Source organism: Lathamus discolor, chromosome 2 (assembly GCF_037157495.1).
Source record: "Lathamus discolor isolate bLatDis1 chromosome 2, bLatDis1.hap1, whole genome shotgun sequence".
NCBI classification, from domain to species: Eukaryota; Metazoa; Chordata; class Aves; order Psittaciformes; family Psittacidae; genus Lathamus; species Lathamus discolor.
In genome coordinates this window covers 71,977,911-72,004,953 of record NC_088885.1, presented here as the reverse complement: position 1 = coordinate 72,004,953, position 27,043 = coordinate 71,977,911, and the positions used below count along the sequence as shown (strand labels likewise).

Genomic DNA, 27,043 nt, shown 5'->3' with positions numbered 1-27,043 from the left:
CTGAGCAACGGCTATGCTGTGCAGTAAGTAGGTATGATTAGCTCATTTGTCATTAGTTTAAACTAACATGGAGCCGAAAGCGGAAGTCTAAGCACATGGAAATAGCACCTCCCAATTCTGATTAGCCTCTTGTTTATACCACGCTGTAGTACGGCTGCATTGACTCACTTAACCCTTCCACAGGCACGAATGTTGTAACTCCGGTCTCTCCTGGAGAAAGGAAGGAACACCTCCCTCCACAGAGGGTTAGCAAGAGACAGACAAGTAATCCTGCAAACTACCACCACCACCATGAAGATATCAAATGTTCTTGTTCTCATCTTAGTCCTGCTTTACATCAGTGCCAGCACAGAATGGCCTACGCACACAGTCTGCAAAGAGGACAACTTGGAAGTATATTACAAAAGCTGTGGTGAGATTTTTAAAATTTCCATTTTCCTTTTATCTGGGCAACAAAGTTGTTCTTATGCAGTGAGAGAGGCTTGTAATCCAGGCAGTGAATGGAAGGGTTGTGCTCCCAAATGAGCACTGGGTTTCACAGCTAGAATATTTTTAATCTTTCAAATACAGCTGGTTTGGTTGACACACACCCAAATCTAACTGCATTTATATAGGAGATAATAAAGAGAAAATAATGTAAACTAATTCAGAATAATAAACAGCTGTCAAAAATCCAGTTTGTGTGAAAGAGATGACTAGGATTTTGATCTCAAAGTTAGGTTAAATAAAAAGAGGAAGACCCTGGATCTTTTTCTTTTTGCCCCGGGATTAAACAGATTCTTCAATGCATTGATCTATTGATTTCCTAATGTGCAGCAAGGCTGTGCTCATATGCTTTCTGTCCTCCTACTTGGAGTGACAAGGGACCCAGCGTGACAGTGGGAGAGATTCATGTTCTCCACCATTGCCACCGTGCTTAGTGAGACTTCAGCAGCAGCACTTAACAGAGGCATTTCCCAGGGACCATAGGGTTTTGTTTGTTCTTTGAATCTGTAGAGAAGAAAAGGAGCAAGCAGCACTGGAATGACTGAAAATAAATTCACTGAATGGTGCTTGCTTTCCACCTCTTGCTTTGCTGGCCTTGTGCCTTTCCTATTGTGCTGATCTGCTTTACAACTGGGACAAAGGGAATTAGATTCACAGACGACTCATTCATTTTCTGCACGTGATCTGAAAAGCGATTCATAGCAATTGAGCACCCTAGAGTTTGTTTTTCCAATTCATCCTGATACAAAGGATTTCCCAGGGGGCTTTTTCTCGCTGGTAGATTTCATGCGGTTTTGCACACCCATTCAAATAAAGCCAGTGAGGGACAAGAGAAGCAAATAAATATTTGTAATGCTTTTCTTTACCGGCCTGCTCCCAGGAGACTAAAGTCAGGCTTCACGTATTATAAATAGGTATATTGCATTAGGAAATATTTAATTAGATATTGAATACAAGCTTCATTATTACCTTGATTTTAGTAAGAATTCATTGTATAAGTTAATTCTGTTCCCTCAACAGAAGGTCTCAGTTAACATGGGATGCCTTGACACAGGGGCACAAGCTACAGCTTGAGTCAATTCAAATGATGATGAAATTTATCTGCTGGGCACGTGTCAGTCAGCATTGCTTCTCACCATGCACACCAGTGATCTAGCTAACAAAATGCATTTGTTTAGAGCTTGTGTGTCACTTATTCTGGTTTGCCACATGCAGAAAGGTAAGAGGTACATTAGTTCAGGAGGAATTCACAGCTTGAGAAGCACAAGCCAGAGATTGTGCAGGTGAGGACCCAACAATGAAAGAAGATTTCTCTTCTCCCAGACATAGCTATGGGAGATAAGATTACACAGACATGGAAATAATGCAAGAATTAAATCCGATTCCTCACTCCCTTACAGCTCTGGCAGATTCAGTTGTGTTAACACTCCCAGCTGCTGTTAGTGTTCTTTCCTGCCTTTTTCTAGAGGCTACCACACCTGTAGCATCAGTCCAGGACGTACCATCTGCATCTCTGCTGATGCAGCTCATAGTCCGGTAGCTTCCAGAAAGCAGAAAAATACAAGGTGTTTTGGGCTGAGCCCAAAAACTCTACAGGTTGGAAGGACAAATCTGCATGCACTACCCTCATTCCCTTCAGAGAAGGCATTGCTCTTGTTGAGCCTCCTGGCAAGCTCACAATAGTGCCAAAGGTGCAGATCACCTTTTCAGGAGTGGGGAAGCTTTGTCCCCACTTCATTTCACTGTAAGCCACAAGTAGATGGGTAGAACATAGCTTCATTCTTCAGCTATGGGTAGGTGGTGTCCCACCTATTGTTCTTAATCCAGGAGAGGACAGACAGGCTAATGTCTAGGTTTAACAAGACCCAACAAACCTTCTCATGACAATTTTGCAATGTCAGCAAGCACAGAGTCAATGCCAGGCAACTGCCCATACTCTCTAGCTATTTCGGGGAAGACGGCTCCCCATTTGCCTCCAGGCTCAGAAATCCCCATGGTATTTCCTACTCACTGAAGATGCCAGAGGATGACATATTTTTTGGAGTACAAGTGGCCACAGTGAGGTATCTAGGATGCAATCTTGGGTAAAGGATTTCCTGTTGGATCCAAGAGGGTCAGGATTTCATCTCTGATAGGCTCTATAGTAACTCTATAGAGAGTTACTATAAACTGGTATCAGTGAACCAGGGTTGAATCAAGTAAAATTTAAGGAAGTTGAGAGAATTTTTGCCAAGTACTTGACAACTTTATTTCTGGAGCTGAATGCCCCCTATCAACAGATTAATAGATCAGTCTGAGCACTTAAAAAGGAGCTAAGTGTTCATTTTTACTTTGCAGTTTATCAGATCCTCTCCTATAATGCAGTAAAAATCTGACTAAAGCCAAAAATATGAGCCAATATAACTGTGATAAATGTACCAGAGAAGCTCAGGTGGATAACCGAAGAGAGACAGATAAAGCATATCAGGTACCTACCCAGCAGCAAGTCCCAATTCCCTGTTACAAGCACTTGCTCTAGCTGCATCCTGCCCCTATAGTGCGTAAGATACAGGCATGCATCAAGCCCCCAGCCTCAGTCCATGTTCTGGATCCTATAGATCCATCCCACCAAGACACGTCAGTCTAAGCATTCAGTAACTAGGACCCCAAAATATGCATCAAAAGAAAGGACTAAACAAGATGCTAGTAATCAATATAATGCACTTGTAAAAACCCCAAAGTAATCTGAAAGAAATCAGACAAAAATTCTCAGCAGCAAATCCATGGGGAGAAACTCAGGCTGAAAGAAGTTTGGTCTAAAAGTAAAGTAAATAGACACTATGCTGCCTCCTTTATACAACCACAGGAGACATAACACCGAGACAGTCCATAAATAGCAAGACATTTCCCATCAGCACCACTCTTCCTCCAAGGAAGAAGTGACAAAAATGAAGGAAGATCTCAAATGACCATAAATCACTTTAGAAACCTGGGCAGGGATCCCAAGATAAAAGCAACACAGGTTAACATCTCTGACTGAGAAGAGAGAACCGTAATTGGCAAGTCTATGCAGAGACATGAAAAGAACCTGCTACACAAATGACTGATTCCTATACCTTTTAATTTCACAGTGATTTTTTACAGTAATAACACTTTTGATCTTTCCAGCTACATTTTAAAAGGCAATTGTCTGAGAAGGGAAAGGCGGAAAGGCAGAGGCAGCAAAATGCCCCGAGCAGATTCCACTGTTATTTGAGTGTCAGGCATTCACCTCAAAGTGCAAAGTGCAATGCAGTCAGAGACTACAGATTATAACTCCTCTGTGTGTTTACCAGCACCTGCTTCTATTATTCTATCTGCTATTCACGTAAGCCTAATTGTCTTAATTAGCCATGAAAACATTCTTCCAATATAGTGTTCAAATAGGACCCTCTTCATAGGCTAAAGGAGGTGATTGCTGCTGCAGGCACATGGAAACTGTTTTCCAACTATTTTTACAGCTCTTTCTTGAAATGTTAGTTGGGCCTACATAAAATCAGCATTTCAGAATGTCTGTTTTTGTTTTGACCAGCAAACCCAAACCAGTATGCTTAGTGATTAATAAAGCTCTACTTTTAGGACCCCAGATTTCAGAGCTACCTGGTACCTGAAACTGTAGGTTTCTTGACAGTGCAGAAAAGGTTCCTGATACAGCAGAAGGTTCTTAAAAAGGGTCTGGAGAGCAGCGACCATTAAGGACTTTGTTTTCTGTGTATGAGAGTAAATAACAAGGAATTTTGGGGAGATCCTCAGAAGAATCAAAGTAGTAGTATTTGAAGATGACATCTTGAGAAATACTCATTGGGCTTTATAAAACACTGTTCAGACATTGGATTTTTTGCTATCAGACAAACATTTCGCAGTTCGTATCTGACTTTGATTGCTTTTTCTTCTTATTTCATCTGAAGCAAGGTTAACAGCCATTAGGTGAACTTTCAATCAATCTGTACAAATTTTAAACTCCAGAACCTAAATATGTAAACAGTGCAACCAGTTTCAAGTTTTGTATCTGCATAGCCACAGATTAAATGAAATAATAAAACAAGTTTCGGGATACGGGTAACCATTTGCTTTATTTAACATCTTCTGCTAGACAAAGAAGCAGGGCCCTCTGGTCATCTAGAGAATTATTTTTACTTGCCAATGTCTCCTCCTAAGCAGAGCAAAGAAAGACTGGTGGATAGGAGGATGACCATGAGCCAGCAATGTGCTCTTGTGGCCAAGAAGGCAAATGGCATCTTAGGGTGCATTAGAAAGGGAGTGGTTAGTGGGTCAAGAGAGGTTCTCCTTCCCCTCTACTCAGCCTTGGTGAGGCCGCATCTGGAATATTGCGTCCAGTTCTGGGCCCCTCTGTTCAAGAAGGACAGGGAATTGCTTGAAGGAGTCCAGCGCAGAGCCACAAAGATGATTAAGGGAGTGGAACATCTCCCTTATGAGGAGAGGCTGAGGGAGCTGGGTCTCTTTAGCTTGGAGAAGAGGAGACTGAGGGGTGACCTCATCAATGTTTACAAATATGTAAAGGGTAGGTGTCAGGATGATGGAGCTAGGCTTTTTTCAGTGATATCCAGTGATAGGACAAGGGGCAATGGGTGTAAACTGGAACATAGGAAGTTCCACGTTAACATCAGGAAGAACTTCTTTGCTGTAAGAGTGACAGAGCACTGGAACAGGTTGCCCAGGGGGGTTGTGGAGTCTCCTACACTGGAGATATTCAAGGCCCGCCTGGACAAGTTCCTGTGTGATGTACTGTAGGTTACCCTGCTCTTGCAGGGGGGTTGGACTAGATGATCTTTTTAGGTCCCTTCCAACCCTTGGGATTCTGTGATTCTGTGATTCTGTGACTGAACTTACATCCACTGGGCTCCATGGCTGCTTGCATAGCTCTATGTCACACTTCCAGCAGGGTAATTTCCTTAAAGCTCTTTTCTGCCCTGCATTGGAACAGTAGGAGAGCAGCACTGCCCACTTCAGTATCAGCTTGCACTGGATTGCATTTACAGATAGAGAAACTCTCATTTGTATGGCTTTTCTTTAAACTTGTGAGCATGGGTTTGGTTCTCCATTAAAATGGCACCTTAAAGTCAGCAGCGTTATTGTGGTACAGAACTTATTCTGGTCAGATACCACAGTATAGACACCTTCCTTTTAAACATTGCTTTGAGGGAACTGCTTGTGCTTGAAAAATGAAAGAAGAAAAAAGTAGAAACAGGTTAGATTGCAATTTTCTGATGATCTGTCTGTCCATGCTGAATAGCTGCAGTCTTACTGCCCCCCACACACACACTCAGCCCATCATATCCTTCTTCCTACATACTGAGAGATCAAATATTCTACTTATATCAAAATCCTCTTGCTCCTTTTCTAAAAAATAGACCTATAACACCCATCCCTGCTCAATCAGCAATACTAACTTGTAAACAGTCCCACTAAACTGGTATCATTGCAGCACGAATTTTACAGCAGATCACTTTGTTTTCTATGTCAACCAATATTATTAGGCCTTTTTCTCCCTCGCCACACGCTTATATCCTTTATTTAAAGGTTACAAGTAATCTAATAGCTTCAGCTGGCAAAGAAGAGTCTGCACAGAAAATCTCACCTCATGCTTCTTCAAGACAAATGTTCTTTAGACACTTGGTAAAAGAAGGTTCTTTTTCCATTATTCTTTGTGTTTTTGGCAGAAAGATTGAGCCAGATGCTTCTCTTGAACTTATTTATTTCCCTCAAGCAGTCTGTAGCAATTGCTTCTGCTTCTAAATTATTTAAAGCCACACGACATCAACTGCCATCTGATCTTTTGTTGCATAGATCACTAATGGGCAAACAATCAAAGAGCTTAAGAATTCCACTTGAAAACATTTTTTATGTTGTTTGCTTGCTCTGTCCAAGCCATCTTAGTGCCATAGCCTTGATGCAGTATTCATCTGCTATATCTCACTTACTCCAGGGGGAAGGCCAGATGTTGACATGCATATTTCTAGCACCAGATCCTAACAAACAGCAGCTATCATCAGAATGAAGGTAGCATAGATCTGAGTGCACATGCAAATCTTCTTCTAAAATTTTGGTCCCTCCATGAATTAAAACTACCTCATCTATTTCACTCTCTGATTCACTAGAGAGGATTAAAACCTTTTTTTTCCTATGTGACCTCCTATTGATGGTTCTGATTTTATTTTACCTCTTCTTTTAGAGAGGGAAGAGTATTTATTAAGCTTTAAAATGTAAATGGTAAGGAGGAGAAGGAGACAATTTCATACCTCCAAGGTAATCTGGCAAAAACATTAGGTTCAGCATCTACACTTTGAACCATTTAGCAAAATCAATATTAATGCTTTCACTGAGACTAGTGGTAGAGAGAATTAACCTCGGCTGAACTTTTCCCACCACGTTTTAAATTTTCCCATATAATTTACTTCTCAGAGGTTTTCTCATAGTGCCAATTTCTTCACCAAATCAATGAAGGTCCTGCATTGTGGACTGCAAAACGGGGTTGTTTATGTGTGGCAGCCCCTCCTGCTTATCTCCAGATGCTAAATCTAAACTAGAAGGCACATTTTCCACCCATGACTTCTGCCACATCTTCGGTTGTTGTGGCTACTAAGTCACCAAGGTATTACAAGCAGGAGGAGTAATGGCCCCTGCTTCTTCCCTCTACAAACAAATAGGAGAGGCACACCCAGAAAACTGTATATTGCATTACAGTCCAGAAGTACCGTGGGCAAGGCAGAACTGTCATTTGCTGCTGCATGCTGAATTTGAGTCTTTATGGAGGGAGCAGTCTAATATATATGAAACAGGTGAGTCATAGCTGTATTAACAGTTCGGTAAAAACTTGAGATTAGCTCCTGTATCTCATAACGTAGAAATTATCAAAAGGCACATTCATTGCATAAAGTCAGGAGCAAGAAAAAAACCACAATTGCCTGTAAGTATTCCAATGTAAAGCTTTCTGAGTAATCATATGAAACATTGCTAGATTTCCTTGACAATGCCACATCATATCATCTAGAGCTGTCATCAAGGCTTCAAAAATGGAACATACAATGCTTACATTTTACCAAAGAAAAGAGGCCTGTGTCATGTTTTCGCAGCAATATAACTTCCATCAGCAAAAATATCCCAAATAATTTAAGAATAATTAACATACCTCAGAAAAACGCAAGAACTACTTTAAAATTACTGTGTGTTGGTGTCACTGCACCGACTTCAAGGAGGCTTAGGCAGCCTAAAACTAGGGAGGAACAATGACCGTCAGGGACAAGACATTCAAATGCATGGTACAGAACCACCACATACCAAATCCAAAGCCTTTGATCTGTCCCAGATGCTACTTTTAGACTCAGGAGAACTTCGAGCTGCGAAAAGCCAGAACCTTGAAAGCTACCACAAATTAATCCAATGCACCAGGTTCCTCTTCAGCTGAAGATGGATGGCTCCTGTCAGATAATCCAGCTGTGATCGGGCAGACAGGAACCCAGCTAGTTTCCTGCGCAGAGCAAGCATGCCATTCCAACGACAGCACACTGCCATGCTCCTGCAGTGGATTTCAACCCATCCTGGGAAAATGGGAACATTTAGCCCATTTATATGCTGCTGCTGCTGTTCTGTATAATCAGTGGTAAAGCCTGCTATCCCAGAGCATGGCATGTGTCTAACAGCAGGGCAGTTTCTAGTAATGTTTGGTTCTATTTCTGACACAAGTGTACAAGTCTGTTATGAATCCCCAGTCATACTGGCAAGCACTGATATCCAAAATATCTATCTCAAGTAGAGCACTATAAAGAATTATTTTATTTTTTTTTTTTAACAAAAGGCAACAAAATCCCCACAACACATGGAGAGAAGAGACAGATCTGATTAAGAATACAGGCAGTTACTATATGCATCTTACTCATGTAGGGCATGGTGTTTACTTACCCACAGAACAGAAGAACAAAGACTTTCTATCTCTAATACGTTCCCTGCTGGGCCCAAATTAATGCAGGATTTTCTTGTTACACTGCTGTAGCTGAAGCCTGCCCTGCCTGCCTTTCTCTCTCAACCTAACTAGGACAAATCAGGATTATCAAATACAAATAGAGATCTGTATGTGCTATCTCTCAAAGCTGGCATCTTTCAGTTTTGTCTTCTCAAGCAGGCTCAGACAAAGATTTGTCATACCACACAAAGCACAGAAACCCCCCTTCCCAAATACCGCCACTGGCAAAAGCAATGAACCTTCAGACACTGGGCCTCCCCTTGAGCCCTAGCAAACAGCTCTAACAAGCCTGCTGCCAAGAAAGGTGGTTCATGCAGGAAAAGATAGGGGGACTGAGGTCAAGCCTTCTGCAAGGCTGCTTTGTGCATGCTGGTGGCACCCTCATCCCCAAACACAGCCCTCCACCTGCACAGACCCCCTCAGACCCACTGTCTTTACAGGGGCTTCCTCCAGCTCATCACAATGCACAGCTCCTTGTCCAGCCACCAGCAGCTCCAGGAAAATCTCTTCCTCTCTTCTCCATCTGCCACACCTCATGTCCTTTGCTCACAGGCTGAGCCCTCCATCACACATCTGCTCCTCACACACCTCACACGCTGTACTTACTACTGCAGCCAGTGCCCCAGCAACATGTTTGGAGAAGCTATCGGCCTTCTGAGCTAGTGAATATTTGCAAATTTGGCCACTGGTTATACTCAGCAATGACTTTTATTTGAAATAGCAAGAAGCAAAGTCTTCATCCTTTCTTTAAACTAATTCTGTAAGATGTTGGAATCTCCCTGCTCCAAAACTAGGGCCATAAAGACCAGCCAGCAATGCCCATGCCCTAGTCTGACCAAGCAGCATATAATTGCCCTTTGCATTACCAGTGTTCAGTATTCTTGAGAGTAGAGTAGAAATAATTTAAATATTGCACAAATACTTTTTTAAACCCTATTTTAAGTTTATTCTGATAGTGTTCTGGGTTTCTTTTAGCTTAGAGATGATACCGAGACCAAATTTTCAGGCTTCCCTCTACAGCCGTGTAAGTTTTATCAGAAAGGAAGCAGAGTTATTCACTCAATTGGACATCTCCAAAAGCTTCAGGTTTAAGCAGACCTCAGAGACCATAAGTTGATAGTACTGTTTTCAAAGGCGAATTCTCACAGTCTGTACCCCCAGGACATTAAGGATATGTGAACTCTAATCTTCCTATTCATCCACCTCCACACTGCCTAATCAAGCCAGAAAGGTACAGGAGATAAAAGATGTCATGACCCCTGCAAGGGAGGTCAGAGTGTCTGTCTAAACTAGGCAAAAGCCTGGAGCTGATCACATCTGAGGTGAGCATCCTAAGATAAAGCATCCTCATGATAAGCTAGAAACAGCCAACATGAGTCTTAAAATTTATTCTGCTTCCTTCTGAACAGAGGGTCACTCTGCTCTTCCCGGAGTGGCACATAGTGAATGCAGGCCCAAAGGGAAGTTCATTAAACTGAAGGTACTCAGTGAAATTTAGATGCACGACTGAAAACTGCTAATTCACCTGATGCTTCTTCCTCAGTGCCTTATAAGTAGATTCCAGTGTCAAATATAACCTTGAGCATTCAGGTTAATTTATTTAAACAGACATTAAAGGAAATTGTTAAGTGAATGCATAAAGTCTGAGATACCAAACAGTTCCTCATTCTTTCCCTCTCCTTTCATCACCTTGAATGTTATAAGGACTAATGATTTAATTTTATTAAGAGCTTTGAAGGTGAGAAGTGTTGGGTAATTACTAAATATGCTTCTTCCTTGTTCTAATTTCCAGCTTCTCTAGCACCAGTCTGTCCTTGTTTGACCCTAGCCAAGTGCAGCTATGTCATTACCTTCAATTCTATGGCTTATTTGCTCCCAAAAGTGTTATCTTGAAACACCCGAAGCTTACCAGTTTGGAGAGTCTTCTCACACTGCAGGACTAACAGATATGGACTCTTACAGGCAAAGCTTCCTTGCTTATTGCTCCTTTAACTCATACCACTGATTTTCATGCTCATATGGAAACAATGTGACTTTCAAGCAGATTCAGATGAGAGTAAAGCCAGTAGAGGATAGTTAACAAGGTGTGGGGAGGAAGGAAGAAGAATAAGAGATGGAGGCTGTTGTACACCAGACCAGCAAAATTCCTGTAACAGATGCTTCCCATCTGGCCGTGTAACGCCGTTTCTGTAATGCCCAGTTAGTCATGTAGCAGCTCAGGCTCTGAGGGACATATTCCCTGTGGGTTATCACGCTATCACTTCCAGCTACCTGCTTCATCTTCCTGCTGGACGTCACCTCCCAGAGCACAGAAGGCTGTGGGGTGTGAAAGCAGCCCCAGTTCACAGTCATGTGGCTTGGTGCACATCCATGTTCAGCAGGAGCATGAGCTGGTGCACCCATAACTGCAGTAACTGAGGCATCAATGTGTGTTCCCATCTGTTGTTCCTGTTACCAGGGTAATAATCTCCATCAAAGGTACAAGGCTTGAAGCCAGGAGGGTCACTTAGATACACCACTGTAAATGTGTTTGAGCTAAGATACCTATGAACCTTCTGCCAAGAGAAGGAAAAGAAACTCTAGGAAGAAATGTTCAGGAACTCGTTGGAGCTTTCAGGATGTACTACACACATCTGCTCAGTCTTCTAGAAAAGCCCAGCCAAATTCATTGCTGTGAGCACTCTGCAATAGTAAGCCAGGCTGAAGCCTTGTGCTATGGTGCAGCTACAGGTCATGTGCAAGGAAAACCACATACCAAGCCAACATAGCCATAAATCTTCATTAGGGTACTTGTGTAAGGTTGAAATGGGAGGTGGGATGCATGGGGTCAGCAGGCACTATGCCATGTAAGAGGTGATCAGTGGCAAGATACCAGGCATTGTCCCAGACTTATATCTCACAAAGCAGGTCTCTACTACAGAAGCCAGTCTTCAGTGGGAGCTGTACATTCAGTGCTAGACACAGTTGAAAGCTCGGCATCAGCCACAGCACCAAGTTCAAATAACAGGTCTAAGAGATCTGAAAGTTCACTGATGATTTACAAAAGCCTCTTTCTCAGAGCAGTTACCTGAAAGATTTAGAACCGGCTAGAGACAAACTTCAGACAAAATGCTGGTCCCAGGCACCTTCATGCTAGTTCCAACGCATGTTGCAGCCCCAGCCCTTCTCACTAGAAACACAAGGACAAAAAAAATGCCCTTTCTCCCCTCCCCCCAACCCCAATAAGCAGATTTTTCACTGATAAACCTCAGCGTGTTTGCAAAATTTCCAGCAACATTGTGAGTGTTGGTAATATATCAAAGCCGAACTGGAAAAGCAGAACTCTGCAACCAGTTGAAGAGTTTCTAGCTTTAATTATGGAAGAGGGAGCAGATTGAAGGGAGTGGGTGGAGGGAAGTCTGGGAACATACAGTACTGTGCACTATGAAACATTGCAGGGAAGTGGAAGGCTGAAGGGCAGCCCCACGTATTTTAGAGATTTAGCAGTAAATGTTATTGCTCTGCACATGTGAAAGACATAACATGTATTTTTTTTCCAGTCTAACCAGCTCAATTCAGATTGAGGCAAACAAAAAAGATAAGTATTAAACCTCCATAAGAGACACACAATGACTCACAGTTGTGTATCTGAGATGAAACAAAAATGGCAGTTGCCTCGAGTTGCCTTTGCCACATGAGGGACTCCTCAGCATTTAAAGCAAAAGATGGGTATGGCATACTACCTTAGTCCATGGCGCACAGCTGAATATACAGACACCTTCAATTATCAAATGGTTAAAAGAAAATCACTATTTTATTTAATTTCCTTTTAGCAGAAACCTTTCTGCCTACATTGCTCAGAATCCAGACCCCCTGGCACCATTGCTTTAGCAACACTGCCATCCTTTCAATTGATTTCAGCAGGAGGCCCCCACACACATCACAATATCTAAGATGTTGGATTGCAAAATCATAGCCTGAATTTCCACAGGGAGATGGTCAGAAAATTAACTGGTGTTCCTTTTGCCAGTGGAAAAGTTTACATTTCTCAGCAACAGAATTACAACACAAAATCCAAGTGCTCTAATTCACAAATTCTGCTGTAATTCCTCATGTGTGTGTTGCCTTGCTCTCTTCCTCTCTGGGGAAGAGACAACACTTCTCTGGACACACCAAAGTCCTATGCTGCATCACTAGCAGTAGAAAACACCCATGGCTACAATGCACCGTGAAATATGTCATCTGATAAAAGAGCTCAATCCATAGAAAAGAAACCCAAAACATATCATACACAAAAAACCCCAAACGCAACAGACAGGAGACATCCAAACTAAAACAACCCCGAGGTCAGGTTCATTGTAAGAAGCCCATGCTTTCCAGAGAAACTTGGTTTCATGAGCATCCCCTTTCCATCCAAACAGATATTGATGAGAATGAACTAAAAATTGAACTTCTAGCCCTAATACCATGATTTAATTTGTTGACTAAAGCACAGCCTAGTCTCTTCGAAAAGAGAAAAGCATTGTATATGATGCAGTGCCATTTGTGACCATAGCTCTCTTCGGAAATCACAGACCTGACCAGTTATTGACAACCAGCACTGTTTGTAGGCATCAAAGCCTAAATTGCTTAGAATCTGAGCGACTGCTTCCTGGAACTTATCATCATACCACACACAAAACAGAAACAAGAGGGGCTCTTGCAGAAGTCCAGAGGAAAGCAGAAACCAAGCCCTGCAAGGTGGTAGACACCAGAGGGGAAGCAGGCGTAACTGTCCGGGAGAAAAGAGAAGTTTGACATGCTTTCCATCTGGAGCAGGAAACTGCTCTCCTACCCGATTGCAACAGCTTCTGAAGCTGCAATAACAAAACGAGAACTGACAAGAATATGGAAATGGAGGAAAGACAACCCTCTGACTCTTGTCACACTTGAGCAGATAAACAACTGCAGGCACTAACTTTTTGTCCCAAACAGATCATGCAGATGCAGAGACTAGTGGTGTGAGGGTCAAAATCCATCAAGGGACACAGCTGTGGAAAACACAAGTGCTTTTTATCTCCCTCCTTTAAACAGTTATTTTAATTTAACAGACCTTAAGAGTCAGGAGATCCTTTTGGACCACACTGATAATCCATGTGCCTGCAGAGCCTGGCTTAAAGCCTCAGCTTCTCCCAGCACTTCCATTCATTTCATGCTCCCCTCTAAGTCACCCAGGATTGCTCTCTGCTAGCTGCTACAGCTGTGGGGCACTGCTGCAAAAACAGGATCAGACTACAGAGATGCTAGCTCAGCCCCAGTGTCACAGAGACACTCGTGACAAGTTTCACCACAGCAAAGAAAAATTCTCCCAACCTATTATTTTCTATTCAGTGAGAAGATTACCTCAAGCAACAATAACTTAAAACCAGAATTCGATTCCCAAGTCTGTGCAAACGGGGGAGACTACAGCTATTTCTGCACATGCCACAGTCTCTTCTCTGGTTTCCACAGAGAAGAAAGTTGGATGCACAGGCTGGCTGGAAAGCCACCACGAGGGACAAACCTATGCCTAATTTAAGCCGTAAGGCTCAGGATGATGTTTCCAAACTGGCAAAATCCTTCTCCTCCAACCATGGTTCTGGAACACTTTCACATGCCTTTGGTTGTGGGAGCAGAACTGTCAGTTGTCACTGCTGCCTGTCACCAGACAGTGACACCTTAGCAAGCCTCCAGGCATAGCATAGAGTCTCATGAAGGCTAGCAAGGAAAAAAGGTGGAAGCGAGGGGAAAGCAATTTTGTTTGTACAAGAGTTTTGGAAGTTGATGTGGATAAATGGATAGTGTAGGAATTAGTAAGAGCCACATTCATATCAGGCATGGGCTGCAGGGCTTCCCTTTGACTACAGTCTCTCAGAAAGGGAGAAGAAATGTAGACTATTTCCCGTGTTATAAATATCACATGATGGTGGACCCAGCATGAAAACTGCAGGATCTCAGTTACACATTTTATTTTCATCTTTGGACTTCACATCCCACTTCAGGATCCAGTTTTGCAATCAGCCTCACCAAGCCATCTTGTGATACTAATGAATTAAAAAACATCATCATGACCAACTGCTCATCAGTGCTGTGGAAGGAAGAGTGATCCACAGATCCCAGGAAGAGCAGCTGTGCGAAGACTTCACTGCTGAATGAGTACTAACTATCCACCACTGTGGAGAACTTGCTTTCCCTGAACTTGGCTCTTTTTCACCATGCAGTAGGTTTTAGCCATATATAGGCTATCATCTGAACATGCTTCAGATTGAAGTGGCAGGAAGGACAGAAGTAGTTATTAAGCAGAGGGTATGGGAGCTTTGAGCACATCTTGGAGATTTTTAAGGAATATGTAATCTGGTATTTACAACACTTCCATATTTTATTGCTGTCTTCTATACAGTCAGTATCTCATTAAAAATGCAACTTTCTGTCTCCAAACAGATCCCAACCAAGATTTTGCTTTCAGCATTGACCGTTGTTCTGATATCTCAACCCACACCTTTAACATCAGAGCTGCAATCTTGCTAAGTAAGTAAACTGGTATTTTCTTACACCATAAACATGTAGTCCATATGTGAGTGCTGGTATTAAGCAAGCAAGGGTGACAGCCTCCTATGAAATAGGAAAGGGCTTCATGTCTGAGAAACTTCAAAACCTGTGCAGGGGTACAGAAATGTCAGTTCTGGTATCAGCTTGGCCTCAGACTATGTATGTCACCCTAAGCAAGTCATATTAGCCCTCAGCCTGTGTTCCTCTCCTACCCTTTATTAGAACACATGGACACCCAAGGTGGGGGGTCTTCTAAAGCTTGTCTTCACAGCTAAATCTTCTGGGGAGAATCTTGCTGAATGAGACAGCTACAGCAGCCACAGTCTCATGTCAGCACCAGCAGGGCTCACTGAATTGTCAGGGCTGACCCTTGCAGGCAGGGACTGAAGGGACTCCCACAGAGCAAGGTGGAGACATCTCTGTGTCCCTCCTGGGCATGCAGAGAAGCATGCTAGGGGAGCGCTGGGGAAGCATTAGCCTGAGGCAACACAGTCATGCCATCAGCTCGGCACCTGTGCTAGCTGAAATTATACCCTTCAGCACTTGACTGATCAGCAGTAAAAGGTCAAAAGCAGAACTGCATTTGAGCTAATGGGCTGGGTGTGCAAGTTAATATTAGCCATAGCTTGCTCTGTGACCCTTGCACAGGAAAGCCACCTTTTTGCAACCCTTGGCCCCACCAAGAACCTCTACTACCAGAGCATAAATATGAGAGCACTGCTGTATGCTCCTAGTGCTGAAAGTAAGTTTACATGCCAAGTGTCTTTTAACACTTGGGAATGCTTCCTTGCATGCAAAAGATCTCCCTCCTATGAGACATGCTGCCCTTTTGCCTAGGAGCATCAGTTTTCAGGTGGCTGCAAAGTTAAGCAAGCCTGCAAAATCACATTACAGGCATTTGCAAATACTTTACCAACTCAGAGTACAGAATCTTCCTCTAAATCCAGTACCCTCACTGGCTGTATCTATGTTAGGAAGCCAGGCACAAGCAGGAGACCTCCCATCACTGCCAGGCTGCTATGCTGGTCCCTGACACAGGTTTGCCTCAAACACAGGTTTGAGCTATTTTCCCAGGCAGCAGGTACAGGCCACAGGCTGCTCTCAGGGGCCCATTGGACATGGTCCCTCTGCTGATTCGAGTAAGAAGTTTAGATGTGAAGACACTAGATTTATGATGCAAATTGGCCTCAAAGTTAGAGAAAAGTCATGGGTGTATTTATTTAACAATAAAGATATATGCTATTATGTCCCCTCATATACCTTAAGGGACTTACGGACCTGTTCCTGAAGCATGGATTTCTATGTATTAGGAGTTCTTAGTGAAGACATTGAATGGCTTAAACAGCAGGGGAAAATAATAGAATCTTTAAAAATAAAGTAATAAACTTGTTTACCCTTGCACTTTCTCCAAGCTCTCCTTCTGCTTTGTGTATAGGACACAGCATCAAGGAACTGTATGTCAAGCTTAACCTCATCATAAATGGGAAGACCGTCTTAACCTACTCCGAGACGCTTTGTGAGCCGGGTCTTTCCAAGCTTATTTTCTGTGGAAAGAAGAAAGGAGGTAATTTAGGTAGCACTAAGTGTTGGATGGCTACTGAATACTCCAAGCAGGATGCACCCGCTGTGCTGTTGAGCTCACCAATACATCGTAATGTTCTGTTTACTTCAACAGCATGTTAATGGATGACAGAAACACAGTAGGACAGAGACATTTTAATTTCAGAGCCTGTTTTTTTTTCCCTAACCTGCTTGCTTTTCTTTTAATCACAGAATATTGCGTGCACATGGGATTTCAAGTCCATAAAAAATAACTGTGGTAATGTGGCCCCATCCAACAGCACAGAGGTTCATAAGCCCTATTTATAGCCACATGGTTGTCATGTGAGCAAGAAGTATGACAAAAATAAAAGTCAGTTCTAGAAAATAAATGGCTGAGCAAACAAACAAGCCATTCTCAACATGTTCTTTACTATTAAGCAAGTAACACTTCCTGTCCTTAAAGGCAGTTCTTAACTCACTTTAGGAGAAATTATGCTTGAATAAGGATATTGGGATCAATATACTATTTTATACCATCTACGGTTTGCATCTTGTTTCTGCTCAACACATGCCTATGCAGCAGTCAGATGATTTCAGTTCATGCCAGTAAAACTGCCAACTGATGCAGACTTGCACTAGTTGGTTTACAGTGGCATTAGCTGCCCCCAGAAAGCAGGCATCTTTGGTCCCATGTGAGCCTGGGCACCTCAAGGTCCTGTCTGCCATGACACAGGTAGTGAAAAGGTAGTTATGGTATGTCTGGAAAAGCTATAGTCATCCCTCTGGACTGTAATATCCACGTATCTTAAATGGTTATTTTGAATTCCCTCTTACATCATGATCATCTCTTTAGGCTGATTTTAAAATAAAGAGGTAGAGCTTCCGGGAAGTTTCAGAGTTGTTAGAGCACCAGTTAGCTTCAGAAGCTCTGCTTTCCTTTCACTGACTTGCATCTCCGTCCTGATAATGCTGCAATAATTCATGTGCAAGGGCTACGAGTTTAAAGACCATGCACAGAACTGCTGCTAAGACAGCCCCTGGAAAATTACTAAGAAATTTCACAGAGCATAGAAATATCACAGAGAATAATAGAGAAATGCTGCATGAGCAACCAATTATGTAAATCCTGTAAGCCAGATAGACAAAAAATTAAATTCAGAGATTTCTTCAATTGTGTATTGAGTTACAAGAGGGAAAAAACCACCCACAGGCCTACTGAAAAACTGCCTTATTCTGGTGAAGTACTAAATAACATCCTTTAGAGAATACATTAAGGAGAAGTAGAGTCAGTCCTGAGCTGAGCACAAACTGATATTCACACATTAAGCCACAAAGCCAAAGCCTCCTGGGGTTTCCAAGTCCCTTAATCTTAAATTGACAAGTGATTGTTTCTACTAATTGAGGTACATTATGATATAAAGCCATAGTTGGTGGTTTAAATAATACTATATATCTTCATTTAGAAGCATGCCTCAGTGACTGCAAGGACCTCTGCCACACACTTTAATACATGACCTTTTGTTCAGTAGCTGTTTTTATTTAGCAATTAAGCCACAGCAGGAAAGAACTAAACTTTCTCAGACTAAGGTTCAAACTCAAAATGTGGTATTTTTTAGTTACATGACATTTGGTTCTAACCCATGTTTTCGGACACAGAAATCAGCTGAAGGCCAATATGAGGCAGTTCAGCACAGCCACACTTGATCATATTGGCACAGGTCTAAATATGACCTAATAGTTGTGCAGAAAGGACAATATTGTAAATGGCCAAGTATGCAGCATAGCAAAGCTACAGAGGAGCAGATAGCCTTTTCAACTGAAGCTTTTCATGCCGAGCCCCTTTTACCCTGTAATACAGGCAACATTTCCAACATCTGGTCAGACCTAACCCGAGTTTAAACATAGTTCCACACAGAATTTGCTTGCCTTCCACAAGGAGGCCACGTATTTCCTGTTCCTCCCCTTCCCAAAGTGAGACAGAACATAGCTCTGCTACAGGCTTTATTGGTGCACTCAGTTATGTGGACAAGCAGAGCAGAAGCTGGAAGGAAAAGAGACTTCTAAGAGCTGGATGTAAGAGTCTTTGGTGTTTGGGGTTGTTTTATTTTTCTTTGCTCTCCTATAGTCCTACACTTTTGCCATGACTGGAAATACTTCAGGAGACTTGAAATATCTGGAATTTTAACGTTCATCATAATCATGTAGTATTTACTATTTATGTTACACAAAATTCACATCTGGCACTCCTAAATAAGATTCCAAGATCTTTGAGCTATATGCCTGTTGTAAAGTTGTTAGCTCAAAGGTTGCAAGGAAATGGGCTGCTGCCCATTTTAGAGCAACAACAACAAAACTGCTAAGTTCTGAGGCATAACATGAACTCAGGTCTTTCTCTTTTTTTAATAGAAAGTTCTGGTTAATCCTCATTTCCTCCAAAGGAAAAGGTTACATAAGATTTAACAGATTTCCCAACACAATCACCGAAATCAGAGGAAAAAGACCTGGCAGGGTAATATTTAGCAATGTGCCAACCATAACTTGCAGGCTTATACAAAGCTTCCTGACAAAAAGATAGCTGCATCCTTTGCAAGTCTGCAAGTTTTCTCTCAGGCTCCACTGATAAAGGCACCACCAGAGCACTTGCACAATTCCTTGTGCACACTCCCAAACCATAGAGAAACACCCCCTGTGCTTGCCAACTCCATTCTTTGCATTATTGCCTCTTTTGGCAAGTACTACAGTGAGCAGGTTTCTAAACTAGCAGTTGTGAATAGAAGTAAAGAACATAACATGAATTACAGAACTGGGTATCACATTGAGAGTTTAGATACATATTTCTATGTGTACCGCCGCTACACCACAAAACCAGGTCTTTGGGCTGACATGCAATCCCTTTCATCTTGTTTTTTCCTCCTCAGTAAAAAGAGAGAGGATGTTTCACACCTGGCTATGTATTTATGCACATTTTTCTCACTCATCTATACAGATATAGCTGGCAGTTACTCGGATCATTCCTATATCCCTAAAACTCAAGAGAAGTTGTGTCAGTTGCATGGGTGCAAGATCGTGTCCTAGAACAACTCCAACATGGAGCATTTAAGTTCTAAAAAGATTTAAAACAGAAAAAGGAAGAGGTGGGTGCAGATGTACAGGGCCTTTATATAGTACAAGAGTGTGAGAACGTATAAAAATTTGCAGTGCAGGAAAGATTTGAGAAAGAGGAGTGAGAATTTCATTATAGGTGTTTTGTCAGGAATGAGAGGCATCTTCACGATAAATGATAACCAGTAACTTGAAGTAATCCTCAGGAAGTTTTTTTACACATTTGAAAGCTCTGCTTGAGACTGGAAACTACTAGAGGCCTGCTCACTGGCAAGGAAAGGGACTGAAGTTATTTTCGGTAGAAACAACAGGGAAAAGCTGTTACAATAAATACAACATCATCACCTTGAAACAGTGGTACACTAGAAATATTTTCCAGCGTGCTCTACAGAAATCAGCTTCAGTTAAGTCTCTAATAAAAAGGTCTGAAAATAGAAGGTGGATTGAAAGCCTATCACTGATGACAGCTTGCTTGACAGATATCATAACTTACCAACAGACTAATAAAGACATAGGAGAATTTTTAATTGGAAAAATGCACTCATGTTTTATGCCGTTCCCAATGTCTGTACATATTTTTGCAGCTACATCTGGGTTTGCTCTAAAAAGAAACCACAGAATTCTTTCAATGAGCTTGGCTCAGTGTTTGTGACAGTTACACTTACTGCAGCAGATGTGTTCATCCTCTTTCAATGGAGGATTATAAAAATGTATGACTATATGGAGAAAAATGTATATGAAAGATGCTGTGATAAACTACAGTCCTTAAAGCCTTGGAGGATGTTTACACTTCTGGAATTATAGCAGAAATCCTCATGTGAGAGGAACATTGAACAGGCTTTGAAAAGCCTGATGCAGCCAGCATAGGTACTGAGGAGGTCGCCATGGTCTGAAGTGAACATGAATAAGATTCAGCAGATCTATGCATCCATGTTGTTTCCTGGCAAGTCTCAAGTAGCTGAAAATGAAAACTGCCCTTGGTTTCCTCTCAGGACATACTTTCAAAACAGCATAGTCCTTCCCCTGCCCCCTTCATTGTTGAGGCAAGGTTGGAAAGTCTCTCTGAAGGTCATTTAGTCCAGCTCCCACCTACATCACCCAGGACCACCTACAGCTGGTTGCCCAGGACCATGTCCAGGTGGGGTTTTTGAATACATCCAAGGATGGACACTCCACATCATCTCTGAGCAACCTGTGCCAGAGCTCAGTTACTCTTACAGTAGGGTGAAACCTACTGAGCTTCAATTTGTGCCTACTCCTTCTTGTCCTGTCACTGGGCACCACTGGGAAGAGCCTGGCTCTGTCCTCTTTACATCCTCTCGTCAGGTGTTTGTACATACTGATGGGCTTTCCCTAATGCTTCTGTTCTTTATGCTAAGCAGTCCCAGCTCCCTCAGATTTTTCTCCTTGAAGAGATGTTGCAGTCACTAAAAGATAGTACAGCCCATGAGAGCAATTCCATTGATTAGTGAGCAAAGGCATAGCTACCACACATCAGGGAAATTATGGAAGACTTCTCAGAGAGGGCTGAAGCAGAGCCCCAAGACTGCATCTATCTAGCTCTGATGTAATTGTTATTTTGTCACAGCAAAGTAGGGGGGAAAAATAGCTTCTACCTACACTCAAGGAGAGAGATTAGCATTGCCATCATTTCAGAAGCAAATTTATGGCCTGACGACTCCTACTTCATTTTAAAATATAGGCTTTGCAGAGCTTGAATGCTGCATCTGTATGTTTCGATTCTGGATGGCTTTCTGACAGTGTAGGTGAGTCTAATGAGCCGCATGATCCAAGAGGAGTTTTCCCCACATCCCTGTGGAGAAGGACTTCATGGAAGGGTGACAGTTCACAGCCCAGGGTCCTCTCCACTCTCCTCTGCTGCCATGCAGGATTTGCTAGGCTTAGAGTTGATTGAAGGAGAAATAGTCAAAGAAGGCTCTCTACTGAAAGAGAGGATGCACTGCATGGTCCACATCACCCTGAGGAGGCAGCTCACAGTATGGCTTAGCACACATCAACACATACAGCTCAAGTCCCACGGAGGACACTCATCACACAGATCATGCAGTCTGCAATGCCTTTAACTCCCATTTAGACTCTATTAAAGTTGTGAGCTGAGAAGTGGGCTGCTCTGTGTTTTCAAAATTCTTGAGTCACTGCTCTCTGCAGTGAAGATGTGTCAGACTCCAGGGCTCTGCTTCATGCACAGAAGCAAGCAGCAATGGTGACTGCTCTTTGAAAAGACTTCTTGGCGGACAGGTGAAATAGCCAGGGACGCAGAGAGACATGAGTACTGCAGCAGAGCTGATCAGTTTGAGAGTTACAAACCAAAACATTCTATTCTCCATTTTGGCATTAGGTTTTTCAGGGCAACACTGAGAGAAGCTCTGCAACTTCTCCACCTCCCAGAATCATCAGAGTATTAAGTTTAATAAACTCACCATTAATGCAAAGGTGTAGAACGTTGGTGATGTCTCAGGCTTCTCCTGTTCTTTTCCTGCTTCTTTCTTACAGTTATGATTCTTTCATACAAGTTTGCTACAAGGCACTAACATTTCATAGCATGTGTAAGGAAGGCTTTCTGTGGACTCTGTTCCAAGTCAAATACCAACTGCATGGTGGGATGGACCACATGACACAAAAATGCTGTTACAAACCTTTTATCCAATCTTTCATATGAAACAATTTAAACCAGCACAGCGAGACTGGACTAAAACAACTCTCTAGAAGCGACAAGCATCAGTACGCCAGCACATAGTCATATAGACATGAAACACTCCTCTGTCACTGTCAAAGTAAAGACTGTTCCATGACACCTACAAAAGAGAATCCTTAAACAGTTCTTAGACTTTTCCACAACTTGGGGAGGCCAAGTTGTGCAAGAAGTTCTGAAATACTGTAACATCTACCAATTTTATTTTCTGTCAAGTCTGCAGAGTTTAGCCCAGTAAGCTATGAAAAAAGTAGGAGGAACTGCAGAACAGCTTGCTAATTCTGTCCATTAATGCCAAAGTTGCCCTTTCTTCCACAGCAAAGAGGAAGCATGCCTTGCTGTTAGGGAGATGAGGATTGGAAGCTGGAGCTCCTGGGATCTATTCCAGTCACCAACACAACTTGTGATGGCTTTAGCACATCATGTAACTTATCGGTGAAAAGCTCCCTCAGCAGCGAGACAGACGTGTTTTTATTACTTCATGGTCACGTTCAGCAAGCAGTCAGAAGTCCACACCTACAGAAACACTCAGCTCAAATTGTTTTTGATGAAAGTTACCAAAACAGTACCATCCAATTATTGCAGATGCAGGCTGTTAATAGATCATGCTAAAGCACTTATTTCCTGCAATTCCCCCTCCCCTTTCATTTCCTCGTTTGCAGGATTCATGCTGACAGAGGAACACCCACCTGGTTGTGCAAAGCTATGCTCCCTGCTCCACTCAGACAGGGGCTGCAGGCTCTCCTTGAGCCCAGGCTCTGCCCTGCTTTCCCTGTAAGGCAGCACACATCCTGATGTTTCCTCAGGAGGGCTGTTATAAGACTCTATAGAGCACTTTGCAGTTCCATAACACTTGTCACTGAAGCACTTTGAAGAACTATTACAAAAAAGCATCTATGATCAGCTGCTTGTTTCCCTCACGTGCTGCATGTCTAACCACCTACCACCATCTCTGCTTTTCAGAGCACCTCTACTATGAGGGACCAGTCACACTGGGTATCAAAGAAATCCCACAGGTAAGTTTTCCCAAGCAGAGGGGCTTTCTGGATGAGGTATAATCAGAGGACTGCCAGCAATCACATCAGCATATTCCAGGCTCCCCCAGATTGCACACTGGATCTGATAGTGTTTACATGACTAATCCTTTTTAATATGAAATTAAGTTGGCTTTGCTTAAAGCATTATGGAGAGATAGACAGGTTTTCTTAGGATAGCAGGTCCCCTCTGCCAGCACTAAGTCATGCAGCCATACTGTTCTTTAGTAGGCTCCCCCTCTATTTCTCTTAAAATAGCAAGAAAAGCAGCAGCTCCAGGAGACTCCTCAGAGACCAAGGCTGCAATTCAGCTCACTCCTTAGTGGGCTGAACAATTTGGAGAAGCTCATTCATCCTCACTAGCTATGAAGGTAATTTATTCAACTGTTGTAATTGTATGAGTTCCACTGAGCCTATATGGTGTTAGATACAGGTACAGAGGTCTTCTAGGTTGCAACTGGAAGTACAAGTTAATTAGGCCAAGAACACTTTCTCTAGACTTACAGAGTCTTAAAATAATAAGATAATTTCTTACAAAGGTAAGAAAACGGGCAGTATTCTAGGCACTGCTCTGAATTTCCTGGCCACCCGTTACAGAAGGTCTTTACAACCAGCCTTCTCCATGCTGAATTAAGTCTCCTTCTAGAAGGTCAACCAAATCACATTGCAAAGCAAGATAAGTCTCAAACATTTCATGCACCAGAATCTCTTAACTGGGCACAACATGAAGCCATATTTGACCAGTAAATAAGAAAGAATTTTTAGCCACATGCCTGAAGAGACTAGACTGAAGGGGAAAAGGCAAGATCTGGATCATCAAGGTATCTGTTTGAGAACATGGTGAAGAAAGCATCACAGTCACTACTGCAAATGCACACACTTCAGGTGGTCAGTCACACACTCCTTAGATTTACTCCCACAAGAGAAGCACAGCTTGAGCTCTCAGTTCAGCAGCAGACATAAAACCTAGCAGTCAGAACCTCAGACATGAGGTCTGGGGCCTGCTCTGCACTGGGTTGGTTCAGATGCAGGAAAAGACAACAGGATCAGAACAGGGATGTAGAACAAGGACATGAGTCCCAGAGAGCCTGGCTTGCCAAGGCTGGCAGAGGTGATAACAAGGATATCTGGCTTCTGGGTGGATGGAGCCTTCCATAACAGCTACTTTCTCATATGTCTCAGTCTTCCCTTGGTGATACTAGCAACCACAACCTTCACTTTCCAAGAGTTTCACACAGGCAGCTGGGCCCCCTCATGCAGGCTGTTATCCTACCCTTACCAGCCTGCTTCCCTAAAGGCTACGCCTAAAGATGCTGTGTTGAGCAAAACCTTTTGATCTCTCACACCAGAGTGCCCAAGCTCATACCAGTCAGCATCATGGCCCAGGAGCATCTTTACTAACATACCAAGGCTCTAGACAAAAAAAGGCATAGGTCTTTAGACCAAGAGAAAGCCCTAGAAACATCCACAGCGACCAATAAAACTCCAGTTCTGGGTAAATTAGCTGAGCTTGGAGCCAGGAATTCTAAGACTGTTCACAATCCTCTTTTAATCACAATTTTTACCCATGAGCAAAAAATTATTCTGGAGGAGAAAAAAAAAATCTAAATCACTAATGAGCAATGGAAATGAGTTATTATAAACTCCCTTCCGTGAATAGAACTAGAAGCTTTTGGGGAATTAACATATTTGTGAGAAAGGAAGTAGGAAACCTTTTTTGTTAATTAATCAGTCAGGCAAACAACACCATCCTTCCATGCCAGCAATAAGGAGTTATCCCAAGCATTAATCGTCTTCTGCTCATTGTGAAAAGCAGCTTCAGCTGAGCAGCCTGATGGGCATTTGCACAGTTTGCACAGCAATCACAAGGCTGTATTCTCATGAGCATGTTGCTATTGGGCCTCTCTTTAAATTTGGATGTTACACTTGAGCCTCTCTGTCGGGACACAGACCATTTCTTGCTTTAGAAATCCCAAATGCCAAAAAACCTGACTCATTCTGTGTCTCTTTCCACTCCGCAGCCAGAAGAGTTCTGAGCAGGGCAAGAGCTTTCTGTGGTTCAAAGCCAGAAGGCCACTGCTGCCAAGCTCTTCTCCCCCAGGTTTTGCTCCCCCCCATACTCCAGAAAAAAACAGAAAGAAATGCTGCAGTACCAGTAATCTAGATGGAATGAAATCTAGTTCAGCTCTTCTCCAGGAGTTAAATAAGCTTTGTTACGTTCTCTGCCTAGTGCTGCTACTTCTCCAAGTGTCTGGAAAGAGCAGTTTTGACCAATACAGAAAAGCCATAGTTCCAAGATGAGACTTTTTGCACTGCAACAATAAAACGTTCTCCCCAAAGCCAGAATTCTTAGTAATTTTAACTACACAATTTGAAATTAATCTACCTCTTGTTTTATGATATAGGAATTCATTACAGATTGAGTCATCTATACACACATATCCCTCAAGCGCATAAATGTTATATGGATAACAGTGTACACACTGAAGAAAAAGATCCAAGGAAGAGAAGTGCCAGACAGAGCACTTCTTCCCCTTCCAGTTACTAAACAGCACAGGCCATGTTGTGCTTGATCATAGGAAACACGAAAAGTTACACAGATCTGAAATGAATTTTCATGCATCAAAACATTTTGTTCCCCTTGCACTGTTTTAATTTTGAACTTGTGCTGTCAGCACTGACATCCCTGATGAGATTATTTTGGCACAAAATATGGACAAGTCCTTTACCAGTTCTGAAACATTTGGACAGGAAATGTTTTGGGGAAACTGGATAGGGAAAGTGTTATTCTGTTTCTAGGAAGAGGGCTCCCTCACAGAAACAGAAGCAGTCATAAACTATTGATGGGCTAATCTCTTGCTTTGTGTCTGTCTCATACAGGGGGATTACACTATTTCAGCAGAGCTGACTAATGAAGACCAAGACACTGTCGCTTGTGCCTATGTTACCGTGAAAAATTATTTAGATTATTATTAGCAACAAGATTTCATGAAAGCTACCAAAGCTATTCAAGCCAAGTGAGCTGCTTGCATGCCACAATGATTCTGAAGGAAATAATCCCCACGTGGTGGTTCTGATGCTATTCCTCTTCATAATTCACTATTTTCAAGATGTGACTAGACCCCCCTAGTGGTAATTTTCCTCTCTATATGCACAGTGTAGCCTACTTTTTCCTTCCAATATATACAGCTGCAAGTAGAAAGTGTCTGATATCAACATTCCCATCTTGGGATGAAAATAGCATGAGGAAGAACAGGCAACAGCCTAAACTTCTCTTTTTTTCCCCAGTAAATTATGGAGATATCATTTCTAACAGGCTGAAGATGGCTTTCATTTTTATCACTTATCATGCAGTTACAGCACTCAACATTTTCAATCTTCTCCGGAGCCTGTCTGGAGCTTCCACTAGTATAGATTTTGTTATACCACAGAACAAAGACCACATAGTATGAACATGGATTTTTCCCAGTGATCCATGCCCTGTTACCAGATTCACATCACTCAAGTCTTCTGGGGTCTACCCAGAATTTCACTCTTTAATGTCTTTTCAGTGATACATGAATCATTCTGCTATGTGTTATGTGCTCTTCTTGCTTCTCAATAAATTCATAATGAAATTTT

The 27,043-nt window shown here is 42.4% G+C and overlaps 1 protein-coding gene across 1 annotated transcript; it reads left to right on the top strand.

The window, feature by feature from the left end:
• The first annotated feature begins 129 nt into the window (after nt 1-129).
• Nucleotides 130-27,043, top strand: LY86 (lymphocyte antigen 86). The gene is made up of 5 exons (XM_065669290.1): nt 130-412; nt 14,924-15,010; nt 16,467-16,595; nt 23,352-23,404; nt 26,303-27,043. Exons 1-5 carry the CDS (start codon nt 292-294, stop codon nt 26,396-26,398), a joined length of 486 nt encoding a protein of 161 aa, XP_065525362.1. The 5' UTR covers nt 130-291; the 3' UTR covers nt 26,399-27,043.